The sequence below is a fragment of the Pinus tabuliformis genome, chromosome 3_1, assembly GCF_031772625.1.
Source record: "Pinus tabuliformis cultivar Carrire ecotype Pingquan chromosome 3_1, CPIR1, whole genome shotgun sequence".
In the NCBI taxonomy this organism is placed as follows: Eukaryota; Viridiplantae; Streptophyta; class Pinopsida; order Pinales; family Pinaceae; genus Pinus; species Pinus tabuliformis.
This window is the reverse complement of record NC_142301.1, coordinates 688450414-688471386: the sequence shown is the minus strand read 5'-3', so window position 1 is coordinate 688471386 and position 20973 is coordinate 688450414. Positions and strand designations below refer to the sequence as shown.

The following is a 20973-nucleotide window of genomic DNA, read 5'->3' as shown; positions in this document are numbered from 1 at the left end:
TTTTAACACAATATGAATCTTGAGAAGAAAAAGTAATCTCTTATATTACTGCAACAAGTCTCTTTACACAAGCAACTGTAAAACTCTGTTTTTCAATAACATCCAACCCGAATTACATCAGAGTTTTCGCTATATATAGGAAAACATACTTAACTACTTCGAGTCTCCTCCTCAAGCATGAGGGGAGCTCGATGAACTATCATTAACTATCCTTATCTACTTTAAACAAACTCATTAAATACACAAAGTGTTGAGCTGTAATTACAAAGAGTCTTAATCAAACTAAAATTCTAATTTCATCTCCTCGTAGCATGATTCTTTTCTTGATCTTTGACAGCTGTCTTCTTGTTGGTTAGGCTGAGATGACTGGGCTACAGGTGCAAGGAACGCTGACTTTGGATACCTGAAGGCGCTGATGGATCATTTATCATTAGAATCAAAACCCCTGTTTCTATGGTCCCTGTCTCCTACCATCCTCCGAAAAACAAGCAACATGTCCCAGCTCCTTAAATATCCCAAAACTTACGAGCCTCACCATACTTCAAATGCGTTGGAAGCTTCATGGATAGCCAGGTGTATGAACCAAGAAGATACTCCTCGTATGCCATTCTGTTAAACCCTAACTTGTCATAAAGTAGCTTTTCAAAAATTTAACTTGAGACAAAAACTTTACCTTTACCAAAAGGTCCACCTGTCATTCTCTAAATGGCTAGGATAGCCTTGAGTGATATCTCCTTCATTACTTTGGCGTTTCCTTCAAAAATCTGATGACCTCACCATTAAACTGCTTATTTTCCTTATAAATCAGCACCTACAGCAGTTTCGTAGCGCGCTACGAAACTGCTGTTTTTACCAAAACAGAACGCATTTGCACTAAAGTTTCCTTTACTTGAACTTTTAACTTTCAAACCCTTTCTACAGGTGCCAAACACTTAGATGACTTCAAAAATAGTGAAACTCAAACAAAATTGACCAAAACTGAAAATATCACCTTTTCCTCAAATCAATGAGCTAGCTGACCTAGCTGCCTCTTCAAATTTGAAACTTCTTTCTTTAAAGCTTTGTTTTTAGCTCTCAGAGTCAGGTTCATTTGTTTGAGGAGTTTTGCTTGTTTTAGAGCTGGGACAGTCCAAGTATATACATCAGCCACAGATTCTGTCTGACCCATTAAGTTACTGCTGCCCTTCAACACAGCTCTTTTATAATTGGCATATCTCACAGCACGCTCCTTAGTCACATTTTTGGCTTTGACAATTTCTTCTTTGGCTGCTCCCACCTGATCTTTCATAGCTGTCCTCACTTGACTCTTGATGGCAATCACATTTCCCCCTTGGGTGATGATGACCTTCTTATCCTTGTCTTTATGTTTGACTGCCTCCACTGTTTTTGTCAATACATCAATTACCTCAGTTCTGGGTGACTTTACAGCCTTCTTTGCCTTATGCACTTTCTCCTTTACAGCTTCTTCTTCTTTATTCACCTTCTCAGCTTCTTTAATTTGCTTCCTCGTAACTGGCCTTCTTGGCTTGAACATAAAGGCCTCACTAGGCTCATCAAACCTTAATCTTTTCGAGGCTTTTGACTTCTTAGTGCTTTCAGGAGAAGATTGGGTCAAGTCAATATGCATAGGTTCAAGATGCACTGGTTCTCCTTGTTCAAATTCAATAGCCTCAAGTAGGTCACTTAGACTGGCCTTTGAAATTGGACTCTCTTCCACAGCCACTGATTTACCTTTCTCTTTACTTAGTTGACCCCTAGTTTTGACTCTTGATGTTTTTTCAGACTCAGCTGATCCATGAACATCCTTCTTTTGCTTGACTTTTCCCTTTGATGATGACTGAGGTGGCTGAGACGGCTCTTTAATAATCAAGGGTTTGACTGGTTTGTTTAACTGAGATTTAACTTTCTTTTTCTCACTAACCTCTTTCCTAAGCTCAGCAATAGTGGGTTCCTCCATCAACTCTTCTCTTTCTCTGAGTGGCTGTGGGGTGAGGCCTGTCTTGCTCTGGAACCCGACCATATAAATGAAAGACTCCCAATCCTTACCAATCTTTTGCAAGGCATCCATCACTAATAGTTTAACTAGGCCATGATGAAACAGTGATGACTCACAATCGTCCTTCCTCAATTGAATTTTATCACACATTTTACTGAGGCTTCGAAACAAGTAGAATGGGAGATCTATATGTGCTTTACCGGTGAAATGCAGCAACAACTTGAAATGATATGAATAAACTTTGTTATACCTGCCCTCACAAGTTAAATATTTTTGAATACAAGTAAGCAGCATAGCATAACTCTCCTTGACATAACTTCTTGGTACAGCTTTGGTCAAATCTTCATTCACATAGGCTTCCTTCAAGAATATTTTACAGGGGCTCATATCAAACTTGAAATTTTTGAACCACTCTTGGCCTCCTCTAGGAATCTCAGTCACCCTAGCAATAGCTTCTGGAGACACTGGAAATTCTAACATAGAAACTTTGGAACTCAAGCCTGTAAAATTTAATGCAAATTCCTTTGTTACCTGAGTGTGTCCTCCCTTCAGCTTCTCACAAAAACTCCAGCAACCAGCGTCTTTGAAGGCCTTTTTAACACCTTCCTCCCTCAATGTCAAGTCTAATCCTTCGGGTTCTGCTCTTTGGCACCTTCCTGATCGATGCTCTCTCTTCTCCATTACGCCTTGAAAAGTTTTTTGCACACAGTAACACCGGCAGCTTCAACTCAACAGGCAACTTCGAACTTTAGAACACGGGCTCGCTTGCAATGCAGCTCTTTTGAAGAAGAAATTCGGGCTCATTACAATTCAAATAGCTTAACATGTAAGCTGGCCGCTTCAAATAATGATGATAGAACATCATGACACAAGCATGCATGACAAGGATATTTAAATGAACCTAATGTGCATGACACTGAACCTATTGGGGAAATGATGCCTCTAAATGTTTGGAAGGTACATAAACTGACAACCATCTGACCGGACATAATGACTCATCCCTGGACATGACATTTTGAGAATGTGCGCTGCAAAATCCCGAATCCGCGATTTCGTAGCGCAGACGGTTATAATTCGGTGACATGTGCTGCGAAATGGCTGGCGCTACGAAAAGGATAAAACATTACTACGCTGCAAAATCAGCCAATCAAACAGCGCTGCGAAACTGCGGAAAAGTGCTGCGAAATTGCGAAAAAGGACAAATGACACATACGAGACAAGACATATCTTAATGAATCATGATGAAGGGTGACTCGTGGTTTTGAAAATGATTCTCAACAACTTCATTGAAGAACATGACACCTAAATGGTAAACATAGGAGAACAACCAAATAACATTCATTTTTACCCATGAAATTTTGGACTTAACTTATATACATGCCAATGTATTTCTCAGTGATAACACATCCAAGACTTGACCTACTAGTTTGTGTAATAACATTCATAGGTGACTTTATGCGGGGTCAAAGCATAATTTCCACTAATAATGATTAAATGGAAAACCTTGGAAATTATTAGACGAACCAAAGTTAAATTTTGAAATGATGGTATACATTTAAATGAGCTTCTCTTCATTTCAAGAATAATATATTATCTACTAAACAAGGCAAAACAATTGAAGGTGGAAGCTCATATGGCCCCTCCCCCATCACATCACTCTCAATTCCCTAATACCCAATCTATCTACTATAATATATTTGAAAGAAACATAGTAACATTTAAACATAAAAAATAGAAAAATAAAAATTTAAGGTGAATGAAAGAGAACAAACGAAGTGACGTACTTTTCAATATTTTGATATAATTAATCTTATTCCTCATCCAACTCATCATTTGTATCATCTAGTTCATAATTCATGTTCAAAGGATTTTCCATATCAACAACATCATCATCATCGCCTATATCATCATCTGGAACATGATTTTCTACATTTGGTTCAACTTCTTCAACTTGTTTGTCTGACACAACGTCAATATCATCTAGTTCATCCAAAATAACACTTTCTAGATTAACATATATTCCTTGAACTTCTTCAATGTATTCATATATCACTGCATGAAAGCCATACTCCTCTATATCATCTTCTTCTTTAATTTCATCTTCTTCCGCTACATTATACTTTACGTTCCTTCCTCTGGGATCATATCTAACAAAATATGACCAACCTGATTTACCTAGAACATCTACATAAAATACGTATTCACATTATCTTGGAAGAACATATGGCTATGATCATGGCTCAACATTCCTTGTAACAACCATCATAAATTCGTTAGCATACTCAATATTAGTTCCATCAGGGTCATGTTCACGGATTCCTAGTCTGAACCATTTGACACCGAACACAACTAACTTGAAGGATTTAATGTCACATTCAAGTATGTCATGCGAATACCCATAATATCAATTTTCATAGAATTTTGGATGTATGCCACCTCTAGAGGCAACATTGATAACCTGAAAAATCGCAGTTATCCCATTATCATAAGTTTTCATCTTTTCATCCAACCTTTTGATATGAAATCTGAGGCCATTGCACCACATTGTTTTGTTTTCAACTACAATATGTCAAACACATAAAATTTTCATTTTCAATTGCTAAGCATATTTATACTTGGAAAATTTTCCAATTAAGGAAAAAACATGCCATATGAATCGATATAATTGTTAAAAAAACTTAGTAGTATGGGTGAATATTCTTGTGTGATAATCTTTTATACCATATGTTAAATCAATTTCCCTCTGTGTAAGATTGGTATCTCCACTACTTTGAGCTTCTTTGACCAATGTAGACACACCATACTATGATAACCTACCATTATTAGCTTGTTTGCATCGTTCAATCCATACTTTCATCCAATCAATATTGTTCGCAACGTATAAATGTATTTCATCCCACTCTCGCCCCACTATATTAAAATAAAACAATTCACACACACACACATATATAATTAGTTACCATGTTATACCTTCATAATACTGGATTATGTAGGAAGACTAAAAATTAAATAAGTACGATATACATAGAAAAAATAAGTCATATGTACTACAAATCTCTACTATCTACTTAAATCTCACTTTCCAGATTATACCTTTCCCCAATATGTTCTCCCCTTCAAATTTGTTCATGGAGTTGACATCCCAAATGCAATCCAATACATTAATACTTTTTTCCTATTGTTGTGTCACACATGTGTTTGACAAACCATTTAACACCTTTAAGTTGACCAGCAACAATACAACAAATAAACGACATGTTTCTAAGGCTTCATAAAAAGGCTGAATTTTCCTCTCAAGTACAAGTATATCAAAAGCACGAACATCATACTCGTTTCCATCATCATCAATTCTAACATTATTAAATGTCTCCTGGATCAATCTATTTTTCCCATCTTCTTCAACTATGTTATCAACATCATTATCTTCTTCCATAGGATCATTAGCTTGATCATCAATATTTTCTCCATGTTCTTGAACAAATGATTGTACTACAACCACCTCTTCCTCGTCGAGCAATTCCCTAGGGGGGACATACTATACAACTACAATCAATAAAGTAATACTAGTATATATAACAAATATTTAAACATCGATACAAATGTTTACAAATATAATATATAAGGAAAACAAAGACAAAAAAGACAACACAAAAAAAGACAAAGACAATTTAGGTGAGACCAAGAAACAAAGAAAACAAATCAATGATGATGCTTGTGCAATTTATCAAGATATTTATGAATATGTTGAAAAAATCTAAGAAATATGTTACTTTTCTTGACATGTAGGAAGTGATACACTTTCTAAGATATATTTTCACAACCATAATAAAAAAAATATTGATCTTATTTTGCATTTATCATTATAATGTCGTGTTCTTTCTTCATTTCACTTAGAGACGTCCAAAAGTTTTAAGAGGATGGGTGAGAAACCATGAGCTTGGGTGAGAGCAAGAAACAAATACAACAAATCAATGCGATCACGAAGCTTGTGCAATTTAGCAAGATGTCTAAGACTATGTTAATTTTTTCTAGGAAAAGTCACCTAACAATGATCAAACCCTTTTCATTCCATCACATGTACAAATGTACTCAAAGTTTTCATTATATGTTTTCAATTATAAACTTTGAAATCAATAACCTATGTAAGAAAATCAAATAGGATCTCGTTACTTTTCATCAATACAATTACAATTAGTAGATGATAGAACTAGTTTCGTAGGAAGCAATTCAATTGATGTAACACTAGACTCTATATTTTGGACACTCTATTTTGATGGCTCTAACTGCCTTGAAGGTGTAGGTGATGGGAGCGTTCTCGTTGATCCACAAGGGAAACAACATCTGATGGCTAGCCCTTTGGAGTTCACGTGCACCAAAAACACGGCAGAATACGAAGGCTTGCTACAGGGCCTGAAAAAGGCCATTGATATGAAGGTAAAAAATCTTAGTCTTTGGTGACTCACAGATAATTGTAGACCAGGTAAAGAAGAGGATACACTGTAATCCGCCACACCTGGTAAGGTACCTACATGAGGTATGGAAATTAATTGAAAATTTTGATTCTTTTAATATCACATACATTCCTCAAGGATAAAACCAAGATGTCAATCTGATGGTTGGTATGGCTGTAGAACTTTTGCTTGATTTTAGATTAAAGAAGATTAAATGTTATGTTGAATTGATTTTTAGACCATCCGTGCCTGATAACATCTCAAATTAGTAGGTGTTCGAAGATAACAAGCAAATCCTTGAGTTCTTACACTAGGAGAAGACATTCAATAATGCAATCATTGATGAAAAAGAGCACGACGGGCTTATAAATGAGAGGGAAGATGAGGAAAAGGATCAATCCAATATGATTCCCAAGTCAATTATCAAGATGGATCACTTGTATGACCTGCATGGTAAATTCAAGAAGCCAACTAATTTCAAAACGCATAGCTCCTCCATGAAGTACGAATTGGTCAACCTTGGAACCAAAGAAGACCCAAAAACTGTTAATTTGGGATTGGGGTGCTCTCCAAAAGAAAAGGCTGCATTTGTCAAGCTATTTAAAGAATACAAGGATGTCTTTGCATGGACATACAAAGACCTAAAAACCTTGGATACCAGTGTTATGCAGCATGTAATTCCTTTGGAAAAGGAGGCTAGGCCCTACCAACAAAAGCTTCGTAAGATGCATCCAAGCCTAGAATCATTGGTGAAAAAAGAATTAAACAAAATGCTGGATGTTAAAATCATCTTTCCTGTCGGACACACACGCTGGGTAGTCAATCTCGTACTAGTGAGAAAGAAAAATGGAGACGTTAGGTTGTGTATCGATTTCAGAAACCTAAACAAAGCATTGCAAAAGGATAACTACCCTGTCCCTTCTATGGAACACATTCTTCAGTGCGTTTCTGGGTCTAAAATGTTGTCCCTATTAGATGGGTTTTCAGGATATAATCAAGTGTTGGTATCTAATGGGGATTAGCTGAAGACAACCTTCAACACTAAATGGGGCACCTACGCATATCGTAAAATTCCTTTTGGACTTATTAATGTGGGCGTCACATTCCAGAGAGCTATGGACATAGCTTTTTGAGGGTTGATTAACAGATCAGTAGTGGTTTACATGGATGACTTCACTATGTATTCATATCATAGAAGAGATCATATTTATCACCTAAAACAGATTTTCGAAAGCTGCCAAAGGTATGGAATATCGTTGAATCCCAAGAAGAGCATATTTGTAGTCACAGAAGGGAAACTACTGGGTCATATCCTCTCTAAAGAAGGGATTTTTATTGATCCTGAAAGAGTAGAGACTATCATGAGAATACAACCCCCTGCAAATAAAAAGGCAATGTAATCTTTCGTTCGGAAAATTAATTTCGTTAGGAAATTTGTTTTAGGTTTTGCAGAAATAGTGCGTCCTATGCAGCTAATGATGGAAAAGGACATTGTGTATAAGTGGAGCGATGAAACTAAGAAATCATTTTAGTGAATGAAGGAAGCCATCACAGAAGCTCCTGCATTGGTCAGCCCCAATTTCGCCAAGGAATTCTTCTTGTACACTTTTGCTTATGATCTTTCATATGCCACGATCCTCACTCAAAGAAATGATGATGGAAACGAAGTCCCTATTTCTTATATGAGCTCTAATCTTCAGGGAGCAGAACTGAACTACCCAGACGTGGAGAAACAAGGCTTTTCAGTTTTTAAAGCCGTAAAACACTTCCTCCCTTATTTATTAAAGGCCAAGACTAAAGTAATTGTTCCCCATCCTGCTGTAAGTGCCCTCTTCATGCAGAAATAAATGGGTGAATTGAGAGGCAATTGGATCATTACACTTCAAGAATTTGACCTCGAGATTAAGCCGACAAAGATAGTTCGAGGCTAGGGACTGTGCAGGCTAGCAGTAGAAGCCTTGGCAGATAGAGAAGGGGTATCTAAAGAACCAAAAGCACAGAGCATGAAAAATGAACAAGTAGAACGCAGGGAGGAGCCCCTATGGATTAATTGAGCGCTGATATATGAACGTGAAGCGTCAAAAGCCCTTTTGGATCCTGAGTCGTGGTATTACAACATCCGCTTTTATCTTACATGGGGGTCATGTCTTGAACACATGGATGCATCACGAAGGAGAGTGCTCAAATTGAAATATAATTAGTATCATTTGGCCAATGACACATTATACAGAAAAAATTATGATGGAATCTGGCTGAGGTGTTTGGAAAAGGATGATGTCGACCATTTCTTGAAAGAAATGCATGATGGCCCAGTAGGTGGTCACTATGGTGGAGAGACCACTGCTCAAAAAATATTAAGAGCTAGATATTATTGGCCCACAGTGTTTAGAGACTCGCATGCCTACACTTGGAAATGCAAGGTATGCCAAACTTCCACAGGACAAGAAAGAAATCCACTTGTTCCCCTCAGGCCCGTTATGATTTATCGCCCATTCCAACAATGGGGCCTGGATGTCATAGGCAAGATCACTCCAAACTCTTCATAGCAAACTATGTATATACTCACAGCGACCGACTACTTCACCAGATGGATCGAAGCCATCCCGATTTGGAAGGTAAACAAAGATGAGGTAATATCAATTATTAATAAATTCATCATCAACAGGTATGGCATCCCTGGCGCTCTCATATTTGATAATTCTTCTTACTTTTCATCACTGAAATTGCTTGAATTTGCTATTGATAAATCAATTCACATAAGGTATGCATCGAACTATTACCCCCCAGGGAAATGGAGTTGTAGAGTCCTCAAACAAGAACCTCATATGCATAATCCATAAATTTGTCATTGACAACCAGAGGAACTTGCACAATGCTCTAACAAATGCCCTTTGGGCCGATAGGGTCACCCCAAAAGTGACCTTAGGAAACTCCCCATTCTTCCTCGTCTATGGAAAGGAAGCCATCTTGCCTCTAAATGTTACCCTTCCCTCTTTACATCTCTCCCAAGCTTCAAGAGGAACCCCTTCAGCCTTGCTTCAAGAAAGGATCAACCAACTGATGAGGTTGGAGGAATTGAGAGATAAATCCATAAATAAATTCAGAAATCACCAAATGATTATGAAGACGTGGTTTGATCGCCATTTGGAAAGAGATAAAGGTTACCGAGTAGGAGAGCTAGTCCTGAAATGGGACAAGTTGAATGAGCCAAAAGGTAAACACGCAAAATTCCAACACATATGGTTGGGCTCATTCCATGTTGTGGAAAAAATTGGTCAAGGAACTTACAGGTTGAAAAATTTACAGGGAGAAACTGAAAAACTCCCTGTTAATGGCCAACATATTGTTAGCCTCCTGTTGCAACAGGGTTTCATCTTTCATGATTGACATTTTTACATGCCAAATATGTCATACTTTGCAAGCTGCAGTGTTCCATATTTCCAGAAGAGACCAAAGAAGAAAGCCATGAAGTGTGCTAGTCCAAATGCCACTGCTGATTCCAATTTTGATGAGTTGTTCCAGTTTTGAAGAGTTTTCATTTAAGGGAGGTCCAAACAGTCTAATCTTGGTCTCCCTAGGTTTCGATTTCCTATTTTAGAATATAGAGAATGCATCTGACCAAACAGTTTAATCTTGGCAAATTTGTAGATAGGTAGAGAATCAAAGGGACCCAACTGTTTAATCTGGGCCATGGCAGAAATAAGTGTAGAGATAGATAGGAAACATTCAAAAGAAAAGTTGTAAATCTGGGTCTGCAAGTCTAAGTGCACCCAAACCAAAAAAGAAGAAAAAAAATGTTAGGTGAGTAGGCTGGGTAGGTAGCTGAGAGGTTGCAGAAAGATGACTTATGATCAATTTTATGTTACTAAGTGTATATTTTTCCGGATCACAGTGCAGGCATTTTTCATTCAAAGAAGCTCAAAGGTGGACATCACTAACTCCCCCTTCTTCTACTTCCCTAAGTCACTTACTAACTTCCCAAAGAGGTCAAGATCTGCTTGATTCCTCTTAGTTTCATCATCATCCATATCAGTTGCCTTGGTGAAGATCTGCTTCACTCAAGGATTTTATTTCTTTTCAAATTCTTTTCCCCAAAATTAGCCTAAGGCCCCTGACCTTAGCGCCATTTTATCATCACCATATTAACCACTAACTCTACTATATAACTCCCTATCAGTCTTCCCCTTTCCCCTACTAAAAGAATGTATATAAAACTCCCCTATGTAAATATCCCCTCCCTGGCAATATAGCCATATTTTTTCCAAGTCTGGGAAAAAATGGTCCACCTGGGGCTGTTTTTAGCCCATCCGAGTCATAGCAGGAGTTAGATGACACCTAGTCATGCTAACAACCTCTCCCCTAGCCCTAAAAACCCTCAAAGACCCTCTTTTCCGCCCCCTTACCTTAAGTTTTGGGCATAAATCGTTAAACCCACGCGCATTAAACCCATGTTTTACCCCTTATCCCTAAGCCCCAACTGTAAATACATTAACCCGCCCATTTTAGACCCCATAACCCACTTTCCCTAAGTCTAAAACCCCCGCCGCGCATTATTTAAATCGGGATATTCCTGCGAATATCCCCGCCCACTAACCCGCCGTTGCCTCGCCCTTCCCGCCAACCGTCCAATCGCCGTGCGCCCAGATCAACGGTTGACGGGCCGTCGCATCTCCGAAACGCTCGAAGGTTAGCGTCCGGGAGATGGGCGGTATTGCCGCCGTACTCCCGCCACGCGTCACCTCCTGGGCTATGGTGGATCCCCCTCTGACAAAACCGCTCATGCCCAAAGGTGGTGCGCCCCAAAACCAGAAACCGCCCCCTACCTGGTGACGTCACCTGCCTGCGTCACCCCCCTGCCCAGTCACCATGACACGTCATCCGCCTGCGTGGCCCTCCTGCCACTGTACCGCCGAGTCACCTGCCACGTGTCCTGCCACATCTTCAGAGCCGCCGTACTGCCACATCACCTCCGTACGTGATGACGTCATCATGCTGACGTCACCTGCCGTACGAGGTCCCATCGCTGACGTCATCATCACTTTTTTGGCGCGAAGGGCAAAAATCGCACTCCGGAGCCCCGGAATCAGTTTCTGAGGCAGTTTTTGATGAGCAATTTGCGCCTAATGGGGAATCTTTAGGGAATATTTTCATTTTGCAGCCCCCAGCAAGCCAGAAAGGCGCCGAATGACCCATTTTTCTTCGCGAAGCTTGCTGAAAGTAGCAGAAGATAGTTCTAGAGGAAACAGAGGCCAAACAGTGGCCATTAATTTGTGATTAGACCCACAACAAAGGAAAACAACGACCCAGTTTATTGTCAAAGAGTATCAAAGGAAGAAGAAGAGCCAAAGAGTATCAGTCAAGATTTTTTAGGGGCTCGAAGCACTTGAACATTGATGAGCCCCCCAGAAAGTCAAATCAAGAGGCGTAAGCCCATCCTTGCCCTCAAATCACAGTTAAAGCTTTAAATGCAGACAAACAACAAAAAAGCAGAAACCCATACACATTTGTTGCAGAAAACACTGCACCAAGCCGCCAAGGACTACATCATTTACTCAGTTTTGATACGGCAGCCTTGAGCGCAGCCTGAGATATTTTTTTGCATTTATTTTTGGATAGGATTAGGTTAAGTGATCATCTTTCTTTCAGACCTGTTTAGGTCAAGTTGTAATAAAAGCAGTTGTAGAGAGTTTTTCCCTATATATACCGCCCTCTACATTGTTACAAGGGTTGGTAAATTGAGAGTTTTCACTAGAGACTCGCATTGTATACCCGAGTTTTTTCTATAATCAAAGATTGCTGAAAGCTTGGAGAGCAAACTGTCTGTTGTAAATGAATGTTTTTGGAGATATGAAGATGGAATTCTTGTGCTGCAGTCTGAAGCAATAAGTGCATCTTACCTCTGTTTATTGTTTACCACTATCTAAATAGCAGAAAGAAAGAATAGCTTAGAATTTGTTTAAGTACACGCTATGCTCAATTTCTGTTGTTTCTTTATGTTTTCCTATGAATGAATTGGTTATGAATGTGAATTCCCCCAGGCTCATATTTACCCCGATTCACCTGTGTTTTCCAATTATCTAGGGATTCTTTACTGCCCCTAGGTAGAGCTCTGTTACCCCCATCTGTTAAGCTGATTGAGAGATTCTTAACTGCCTCTCATTACTTAGCATTCTTTCCATCATTTAAACCTGAAATATTGTTTCATGCGCAGCTATCTTGCTCCATTTTCCCTCTCTTATGACCGAAGAAATGCACCAGCAGTTCTCCTCCTCGACTCCATGCCCAATGATTTGAAACTTCCAGACTATGCCTTGCCTCTCTGTCTGAAAACATCAATTTTCCCACCAAAAACAAAACAAAAACCCTCTGAACTCAAAACCTAGCCTAAAATCCTTTTCAACAAAGCCAAATTTAAAAGAGAGAGCCCTCTCTGATTGCAGGTTGGCTAGAACCTGTAGTCCAAAGTTGGTCTGTGGTTACCTCGGCCGTATCCTTTTCCGGAGCTTAAGGACAACCTGAGTGATAACATAATGGCGACTCCACTGGGGACCTTCCTCAAATAGTTTCACGAAGAAGGTAAGAAAGCTCCGCTGAGACCATAAATCAAACTTTCCAATTGTTGTTTATCTCTTAAAACTACAGATGAAGCCTGAATGTCAGCCAGGAAGCCTTTGAAACTGTTTTTTGCTTTGCATTAACAGGAGTAAATAAATGCTGCTTCAGTCAATCTTCATGCTAGTTTTAAGTTACAAATAAGCTGTCCCAAATTTTAATTAGTCCCTTGTTGATTACAAAAACATTCCCAGGAAAAATACCCAAAAAACAATTCGGAAGCTGGCTCCCAAGAAAAATCCACGATATACAAGGTCAAATCCAGATCCCAACCCTCCAGCTGTTTTTGAAAACCCTAACATAATCTCGAAAATCCTTAGGAAGCAAGAAAGACAGGAAAATTTTGCTGATTTGAGCCCTGAAACAGCTTACCCTAGCTGTATTCCGACTCCTGTCAAGGTTTTGTTCCGTTCAACCCCTATTTCCCTTAGTTCATCATCTACATCTCGTAGTACTCCTTCCACACCTTCATTCACTGTACATACTAACACTACTGTTGTTTCCAGCGTTCCAGTTACTCCTGTGATCCCCGCTACTCCAGTTGTTCCATTTATCCCCGTTTTTCCACTTATACCTGCCAATATGGCTAATAGATATGCACCCCTGCAATTACTTGCTAATGTTGGGGCTTTACCTCAAGATTACCAATCTAAAATCACATATTTTGACAGTACCGGTCCTTTCACAGCCCTTCAGCACACCAAAAAGATGCAAGACTATTTTGAAAACTACGAGATAGATGATGATAGTGTAAGAATGAGAATTTTTGTTCAGAGTTTAACAGGTGATGTAACAACTTGGTTCAGATCACTTGCTGCAAATTCCATAACCACCCCAGATGAGCTTTACCAATCCTTTACCAACAGATGGGAGAAAAAGAAAGACCCCTTGCACATACTAGCTGAATATGATACAATCAAACGAGGTCCTCAAGAGACTGTTTTGGAGTACTGTGCAAGATTCAATAATGTATATAACGCAATACCACAGAACTTAAGGCCTCCACCTGACCTTGCCTTGTACAAATTTCCCGATGGATTCGACCTGGATATGGCATACTAGTTAAAAGAAAGAGCTCCTCAGACCCTTGCGGACATGCAAAATGTTGCTGTCAGCGTAGAAGCCAATTTAATTGCTAAAAGAAACAGAGCTGGAATGGAAAGAAGAACCACCTTTAAGGAAGAACCCTCAGCTTTTGATCAAAACCTTGATGCTATCATCAGTGGCCTGCAAAGGCTGGAAGAAAGAGTAGAAAATGTTGAGAGAAAAACATCATGGGAAGGACAACAGTCTAATACCATAAGGAACCCAAATTTTAGGAAAACGTAGAACACAAATGCTGGTAGGCCTATCCAAGACCATGATATAAGACCCCCTTTCCAAGATAATTATGTTGAAGGATCTACTTCTAGTGAACCCATAGAGGACACTCACATGAACTTAATGGATCTAAAGGGAGAGCACCAAACTGTCTTGTCCCAAGGAGACCAAAATGAACCCGATTACAATCAGTTTCAGACTTGGTCTGGCGAGTCTTTTGATTTTAAACAAGGTTATGATACCGCTGTGTATGAAGTACACAAACAATATAAGTTGAGAACTAGGACCATTGACATTTCCGAACCTAGTAAACCAAAGGAAAGCAAACAACCCAACAAGACTAAAGGCAAGGCTGTCATAACAGAACCAGCTGATATACCTGTTCCAAACCCGCATCAAGTGACTGTAGAAGACATAATAGAAATACAGCCTTCCAAAGATCAGCCTTTTCCACCTTCTTCCTTGAAAGAAAGCTCGAACAGGGTTCCAAAAAACTTTCATGAAGTTGAAAAACCGCAAGCAAAAACTTCCCATAACGCTGATAAACAAGAGCAAAACCCAGACAATTCAAATGAAACAGAAAAAACTGCCATTATCAACACCAAGACTCCAATGGAAAAGCCATTTAATTTAGAGACAGAAATATCTAAGTTAAAAATATCCATTCCCCTCTCAGAACTTGCCAAACACGATGTATATAGGCAGCAAATTCAAAGATCACTTCAAATGCCAGAGGTTAAGGATGATGTAAATGTTTTAAACGACACCCCAGAGCTACTGTTTGGCCCAGAAGTTAATGGAAAATCAACACATGGACCGGTCCCACCCTTTTATGTCAGTTTGCATATACATGACAAAGTTTTGCACAACGCTATGTTTGACTCAGGGGGATCGCACAATATTATGCCTAGAGCAGTTATGGAAAAACTGAATCTTGATGTTACAAGACCTTACAAAGATTTATACTCATTTGACTCAAGTCAAGTGAAATGTCTAGGCCTCATCAAAGACTTGTGTGTCTCCTTAGTCCAATATCCAAACAAGACCATCCTCATGGATGTAGTGGTTGCTGACATTCCACTAAAGTACGGTATGCTCCTGTCAAGATCATGGGGAGCAAAGCTCCAAGGATCCCTTCAATTAGACCTTTCCTATGCCACCATTTCAGTCTTTGGGCAACCAAAGAGACTGTATAGAGAAACGCTCATGAAATATGTGGTAAGTAGTGAGAGCAAGCCTGAAAATTTTCCCATTTACTCAATCCACTCTGATATGGATTCCTTTATTTTGTTTAATGATGATACAAATTATCCAATTGATAATGAGCCCTTTATTCTAGAGCAAAAAGCACGCATCAACGAAAAATTAGTTGCACACACTGATGAAACTGCCACAACAGCTAATGCAACCAGCATACCAAAAGAACTTTCCCAAACAGATGTTTCGAATCTGCCCAATCCTAAGCTGACTGACACTTTAGGCATCAACCACAAGCAGGAAATCACATGGTATTTATAATTTGATGGCTCTGTTAACAAGTTAGGAGCAGGGGCAGGTGTCTGGATTCACAATACATATAACAACCATGCAGAAGGTCATGCCTACAGACTGAATTTTAAATGCACAAATAACATGGCAGAATATGAGGCTCTGTTGCTAGGCCTTAAACTCCTCAAAGATCTAGGAGCTGCAAAAGTGTCTATTTTAGGAGACTCTGATTTAATTATACAACAGATGAAAGGCAATTTTGTAACCAATGACAACCGAATGAGAGCCTATAGGACCGCTGCTACTAATATACTCCAGGCATTCACTGAATTCAAGCTTGACAAGATTTCCAGAAATCACAACATTCATGCACATAGCCTAGCCACCTTTGCTAGTACATGCAAGCTTCCTTTTGACCCAAACCATCACTTCACAGCTGAAATAAAACATAGGCCCGCTGTCCCAAATAATGTTAAAGATTGGCAAGTGATCGAAAATGATGCCCAGATTAATGATTTCCTCACCCTTGAGCATGAGTTTTCGAATATTAACATCGACATGGATGCTATGAATGGCTCCCAACACCAAACAAATGAAAATTAGCAAGATATAACAACTGCAACAGTCAAGCAAATCCTGAAACCAACTATTTTTGACAAAGAAAACATAGAACAGTTGAAACAAATACACTTGGAAGATATAGCCAAAACAGAGGCAGACATCATTGACTTAAAGGATAACTTTCTGCCTACTGGCCTAACCCCATTAGAAGACATGTTTGATGCTAATGATGTGCCAAGAAAGCCAAAATTGCAGCCCATAAACACTGATATAGAGGAACAAAACATTGGGACAGCAGAAAAGCCAAAAATGATCAAACTGTCCAAAAATTTACCACCTGATCAAAAGCCCAAGTACATTGACTTATTCAAAGAGTTCCAAGATGTATTTCCTTGGAGCTATGAGGATCTGAAATCCTATGACACCTCGGTGATCCAACACACCATTCCTTTAAAACCAAACCAGAAACCCTTCAAGCAGAAACTTAGAAGAATTAACCCTATGCTTCTTCCCCTGACTGAGAAGGAAGTAAAGAGGATGTTTGAAGCAGGCATAATAGCACCCATCAGATTTCCTGAATGGGTGTCTAATCTTGTTCCTACGAGAAAAAAGACAGGCGAAATCAGACTCTGTGTAGATCTCAGAAATTTAAATCAAGTCTCCCTAAAAGACCATTACCCTTTGCCTAAAATGGAACACATCTTGCAAATAGTAGTGGGATCATCTAGAATCTCTTTGCTAGATGGTTTTTCAGGTTTCAACCAGATACTTGTTCACCCGGACGACCAAGACAAAATTGCCTTTACTACACCCTGGGGAACATTTAAGTATGTAAAGATGCCATTTGGTCTTAAAAACGTTGGTGCTACCTTTCAACGTGCAATGGATATTGCTTTTGCCAAAGAAATACATGACTTCCTAGTTGTCTACCTTGATGACTTAACCCCATTTTCCAAATCTGATGAAGAACACCTCAAGCATCTCAGGCAAATTTTCATGACATGTAGGAAATATGGCATTTCCTTGAACCCCAAGAAGTCTCTGTTTGGCCTTGAAGAAGGCAAATTACTTGACCACATCATATCAAAGGATGGGATCAGAATTGATCCCGAAAGAATACAAGCCATCCTCCAAATCCCATTTCCAAGAAACATTAAAGAGCTACAAGCATTCCTTGGGAAAATCAACTTCTTGAGAAGATTTATTCCAAATCTAGCTGAGCTGATAAGATTGTTAAGCAACATGTTAAAGAAGGATGCCAAGGTAAAATGGTCTCTTGGAACCAAGCAAGCATTTGAGAGTATCAAATCAGCCTTAACACAAACCCCTGTCCTCACTAGCCCATAGTTTGACAAAGATTTTATCATATTTTCGTTTGCATCTGATCACACTATAGCCGCTGTCCTTTTGCAAAAGGATGAACAGGGAGCTGAAAAACCAATCGCTTTTTTCAGCAGAGCCTTAAGAGACGCCCCTTTGAAGTACCCAATAATGGAAAAGCAGGCCTACGCACTTGTTAAGGCCATCAAGGATTTCAGAGTGTACATTTTATATTCACACGTGATTTCCTATGTCCCACATGCTGATGTAAAGGACATATTGACTCAAGAGGGATTAGAAGGCAAAAGAGGCAAGTGGATTGCAAACATCCTTGAATATGACATAGAAATAAAACCAACCACGCTGATAAAGAGACAAGGTTTAGCTAAACTGATGTCTGAAACAAATTTTCAAGCCTTAGAGATTAACCAGCTGGACAATGAACTGGAGTTGGCGACTCCACAGATCAGTGAAATATTTTTACAATCCCCATGGTACACTGATATATGCTTTGTATTGTTAAACCTATGTGCTCCGCCAGGATTGTCCAGAACCAAGAAAAGATTTTTGAAAATGAAGGCTTTAAAGTTTTGTGTTATAGATAGTGCATTATTTTGGAGAAATCATGAAGGTATATTGCTTAATTGTTTAACCATGAATGAAACTAACAATGTCATGAAAGAATTCCATGCAGGTGACTGTGGAGGACATCTATATTGGAAGTCCACTGCTAATAAAATTATAAGGGTTGGTTTTTATTGGCCCTCCCTTTTTGCAGATGTAAAGAAGTTTTCCATGTCATGTCACAAATGCCAAATTTCTGAGGGCAAGAGAAAGCTGTTACCCCTGCCCCTTAAACCCATCTCAACCTAACAACCTTTTCAACAATGGGGTCTTGAATTCATTGGAGAAATCCATCCCTCTTCCTCAGGCCAACACAAATGGATCCTAACATCCACCGACTATTTCACTAAGTGGGTTGAAGCCATTCCCTGTAGACAAGCCAATGACACCATCATTATCCAATTCCTTGAGTGCAATATCCTTTCTAGATTTGGCTGCCCTGAGAAAATCATCACTGACAATGCCGCTGCCTTTAAGTCCAAAAAGATGATCAATTTTTGCCATAGATTTCATATTACCTTGGGCCACTCCACAGCCTATTACCCTCAAGGTAATGGCTTGGCCGAATCATCTAACAAAAGCCTCATCAACATCATAAAGAAAGTGTTGGAAGAAAACAAGAAGAACTGGCACAAAAAACTGGTAAATGCCCTATGGGCAGACAGAATTTCAAGCAAAAGATCAATTGGGACGAGCCCTTATGAGCTAGTATATGGCATGGAGGCTAGATTTCCTTCATCCCTGGGCATTCCTACTATCAAACTTTTACAAGAGATTCAGGCTGAACCAAATGACATCCAAAGAAGAATCAATCAGACCATCCATCTATAGCAAACCAGAGAACAAGTTTATGACAGAGCTCAAATTGTGCAAGAAAAGCTCAAAAGGATGTTTGATAAGAGAGCTAAGGCTGAGGATTTCAATGTTGGTGACAAAGTTCTAAGATGGGACTCAAGAAGGGAAGACAAGGGCAAACATGCCAAGTTTGATTTTCTATGGAGAGGTTCATTGGTTATTTCTGTTGTTCAGGGAAATAACACTTATTTTCTCAGATCTGTAGAGGATTGTTCTGCTGAAGAAGGCCCTGTCAATGGCCGTATGCTGAAACATGACCATGATCCCTTTTAAGGGACACAATGCAGTTTTGTATATATCTTTGTACAGTCTTATTTGTGTATATCACCACTCTGTTTTTATTTTTTAAGCAGGGTGATTGTTTAAAGAATAGCAGTAAATTCTATGAAGACGTCGCTGATGCAAGTGCCCCAGTTCTGAAAACTTTGTCTTTGCACCAATTTCAGCAAAACAACAAAAGGAAAACTGTCACATTACAAGCAATTCATGGTAGAAAATAAATATCCGCAATCAAAGGCATGTTCCAGCAGCATTGTACATAATTATCAAGCACGCAGAAGAAAGCAGGCGATGTTGTACAGTTCACAGTAATTCAGTTGAGGAGGAGGTTGTTCATAGTTCAAAGTTTATATTTTTAGTAGCCAGAACAAATGTTTCCAGTCTACAGCAACCACAGAAGATCAAGGCAGTCTGACCTGCTGTTCTTGGCTTTTCACAAGGAAAAGCCATCCCCAAGTGGAGCCACTGTTAGCCTCCTGTTGCAACAGGGTTTCATCTTTCATGATTGACATTTTTACATGCCAAATATGTCATACTTTGCAAGCTGCAGTGTTCCATATTTCCAGAAGAGACCAAAGAAGAAAGCCATGAAGTGTGCTAGTCCAAATGCCACTGCTGATTCCAATTTTGATGAGTTGTTCCAGTTTTGAAGAGTTTTCATTTAAGGGAGGTCCAAACAGTCTAATCTTGGTCTCCCTAGGTTTCAATTTCCTGTTTTAGAATATAGAGAATGCATCTGACCAAACAGTTTAATCTTGGCAGATTTGTAGATAGGTAGAGAATCAAAGGGACCCAACTATTTAATCTGGGCCCTGGCAGAAATAAGTGTAGAGCTAGACAGGAAACATTCAAAAGAAAAATTGCAAATCTGGGTCTGCAAGTCTAAGTGCACCCAAACCAAAAAAGAAGAAAAAAATGTTAGGTGAGTAGGCTGGGTAGGTAGCTGAGAGGTTGCAGAAAGATGACTTATGATCAATTTTATGTTACTAAGTGTATATTTTTCCGGATCACAGTGCAGGCAGTTTTCATTCAAAGAAGCTCAAAGGTGGACATCACTAACTCCCCCTTCTTCTAATTCCCTAAGTCACTTACTAACTTCCCAAAGAGGTCAAGATGTGCTTGATTCCTCTTAGTTTCATTATCATCCATATCAGTTGCCTTGGTGAAGATCTGCTTCACTCAAGGATTTTATTTCTTTTCAAATTCTTTTCCCCAAAATTAGTCTAAGGTCCCTGACCTTGGCGCCAGTTTATCATCACCATATTAACCACTAACTCTACTATATAACTCCCTATCAATCTTCCCCTTTCCCCTACTAAAAGAATGTATATAAAACTCCCCTATGTAAATATCCCCTCCCTGGCAATATAGCCATATTTTTTCCAAGTCCGGGAAAAAATGGTCCAGCTGGGGCTGTTTTTAGCCCATCCGAGTCATAGCAGGAGTTAGATGACACCTGGTCATGCT

The 20973-nt window shown here is 39.2% G+C and overlaps 1 protein-coding gene across 1 annotated transcript in view; it reads right to left on the bottom strand.

Moving 5' to 3' along the window:
• LOC149188996 (pyrophosphate--fructose 6-phosphate 1-phosphotransferase subunit beta-like) overlaps positions 1–20973 on the bottom strand; it is a 79811-nt gene that overhangs the window by 49697 nt on the left and 9141 nt on the right. The window contains exons 2-3 of the mRNA XM_089410097.1: positions 4351–4454; positions 3927–4180 (exon numbers count right to left, since the gene is read on the bottom strand). Coding sequence (XP_089266223.1) covers positions 3927–4180; positions 4351–4454 — 358 coding nt within the window. The remainder of the gene's footprint in view (positions 1–3926; positions 4181–4350; positions 4455–20973) is intronic.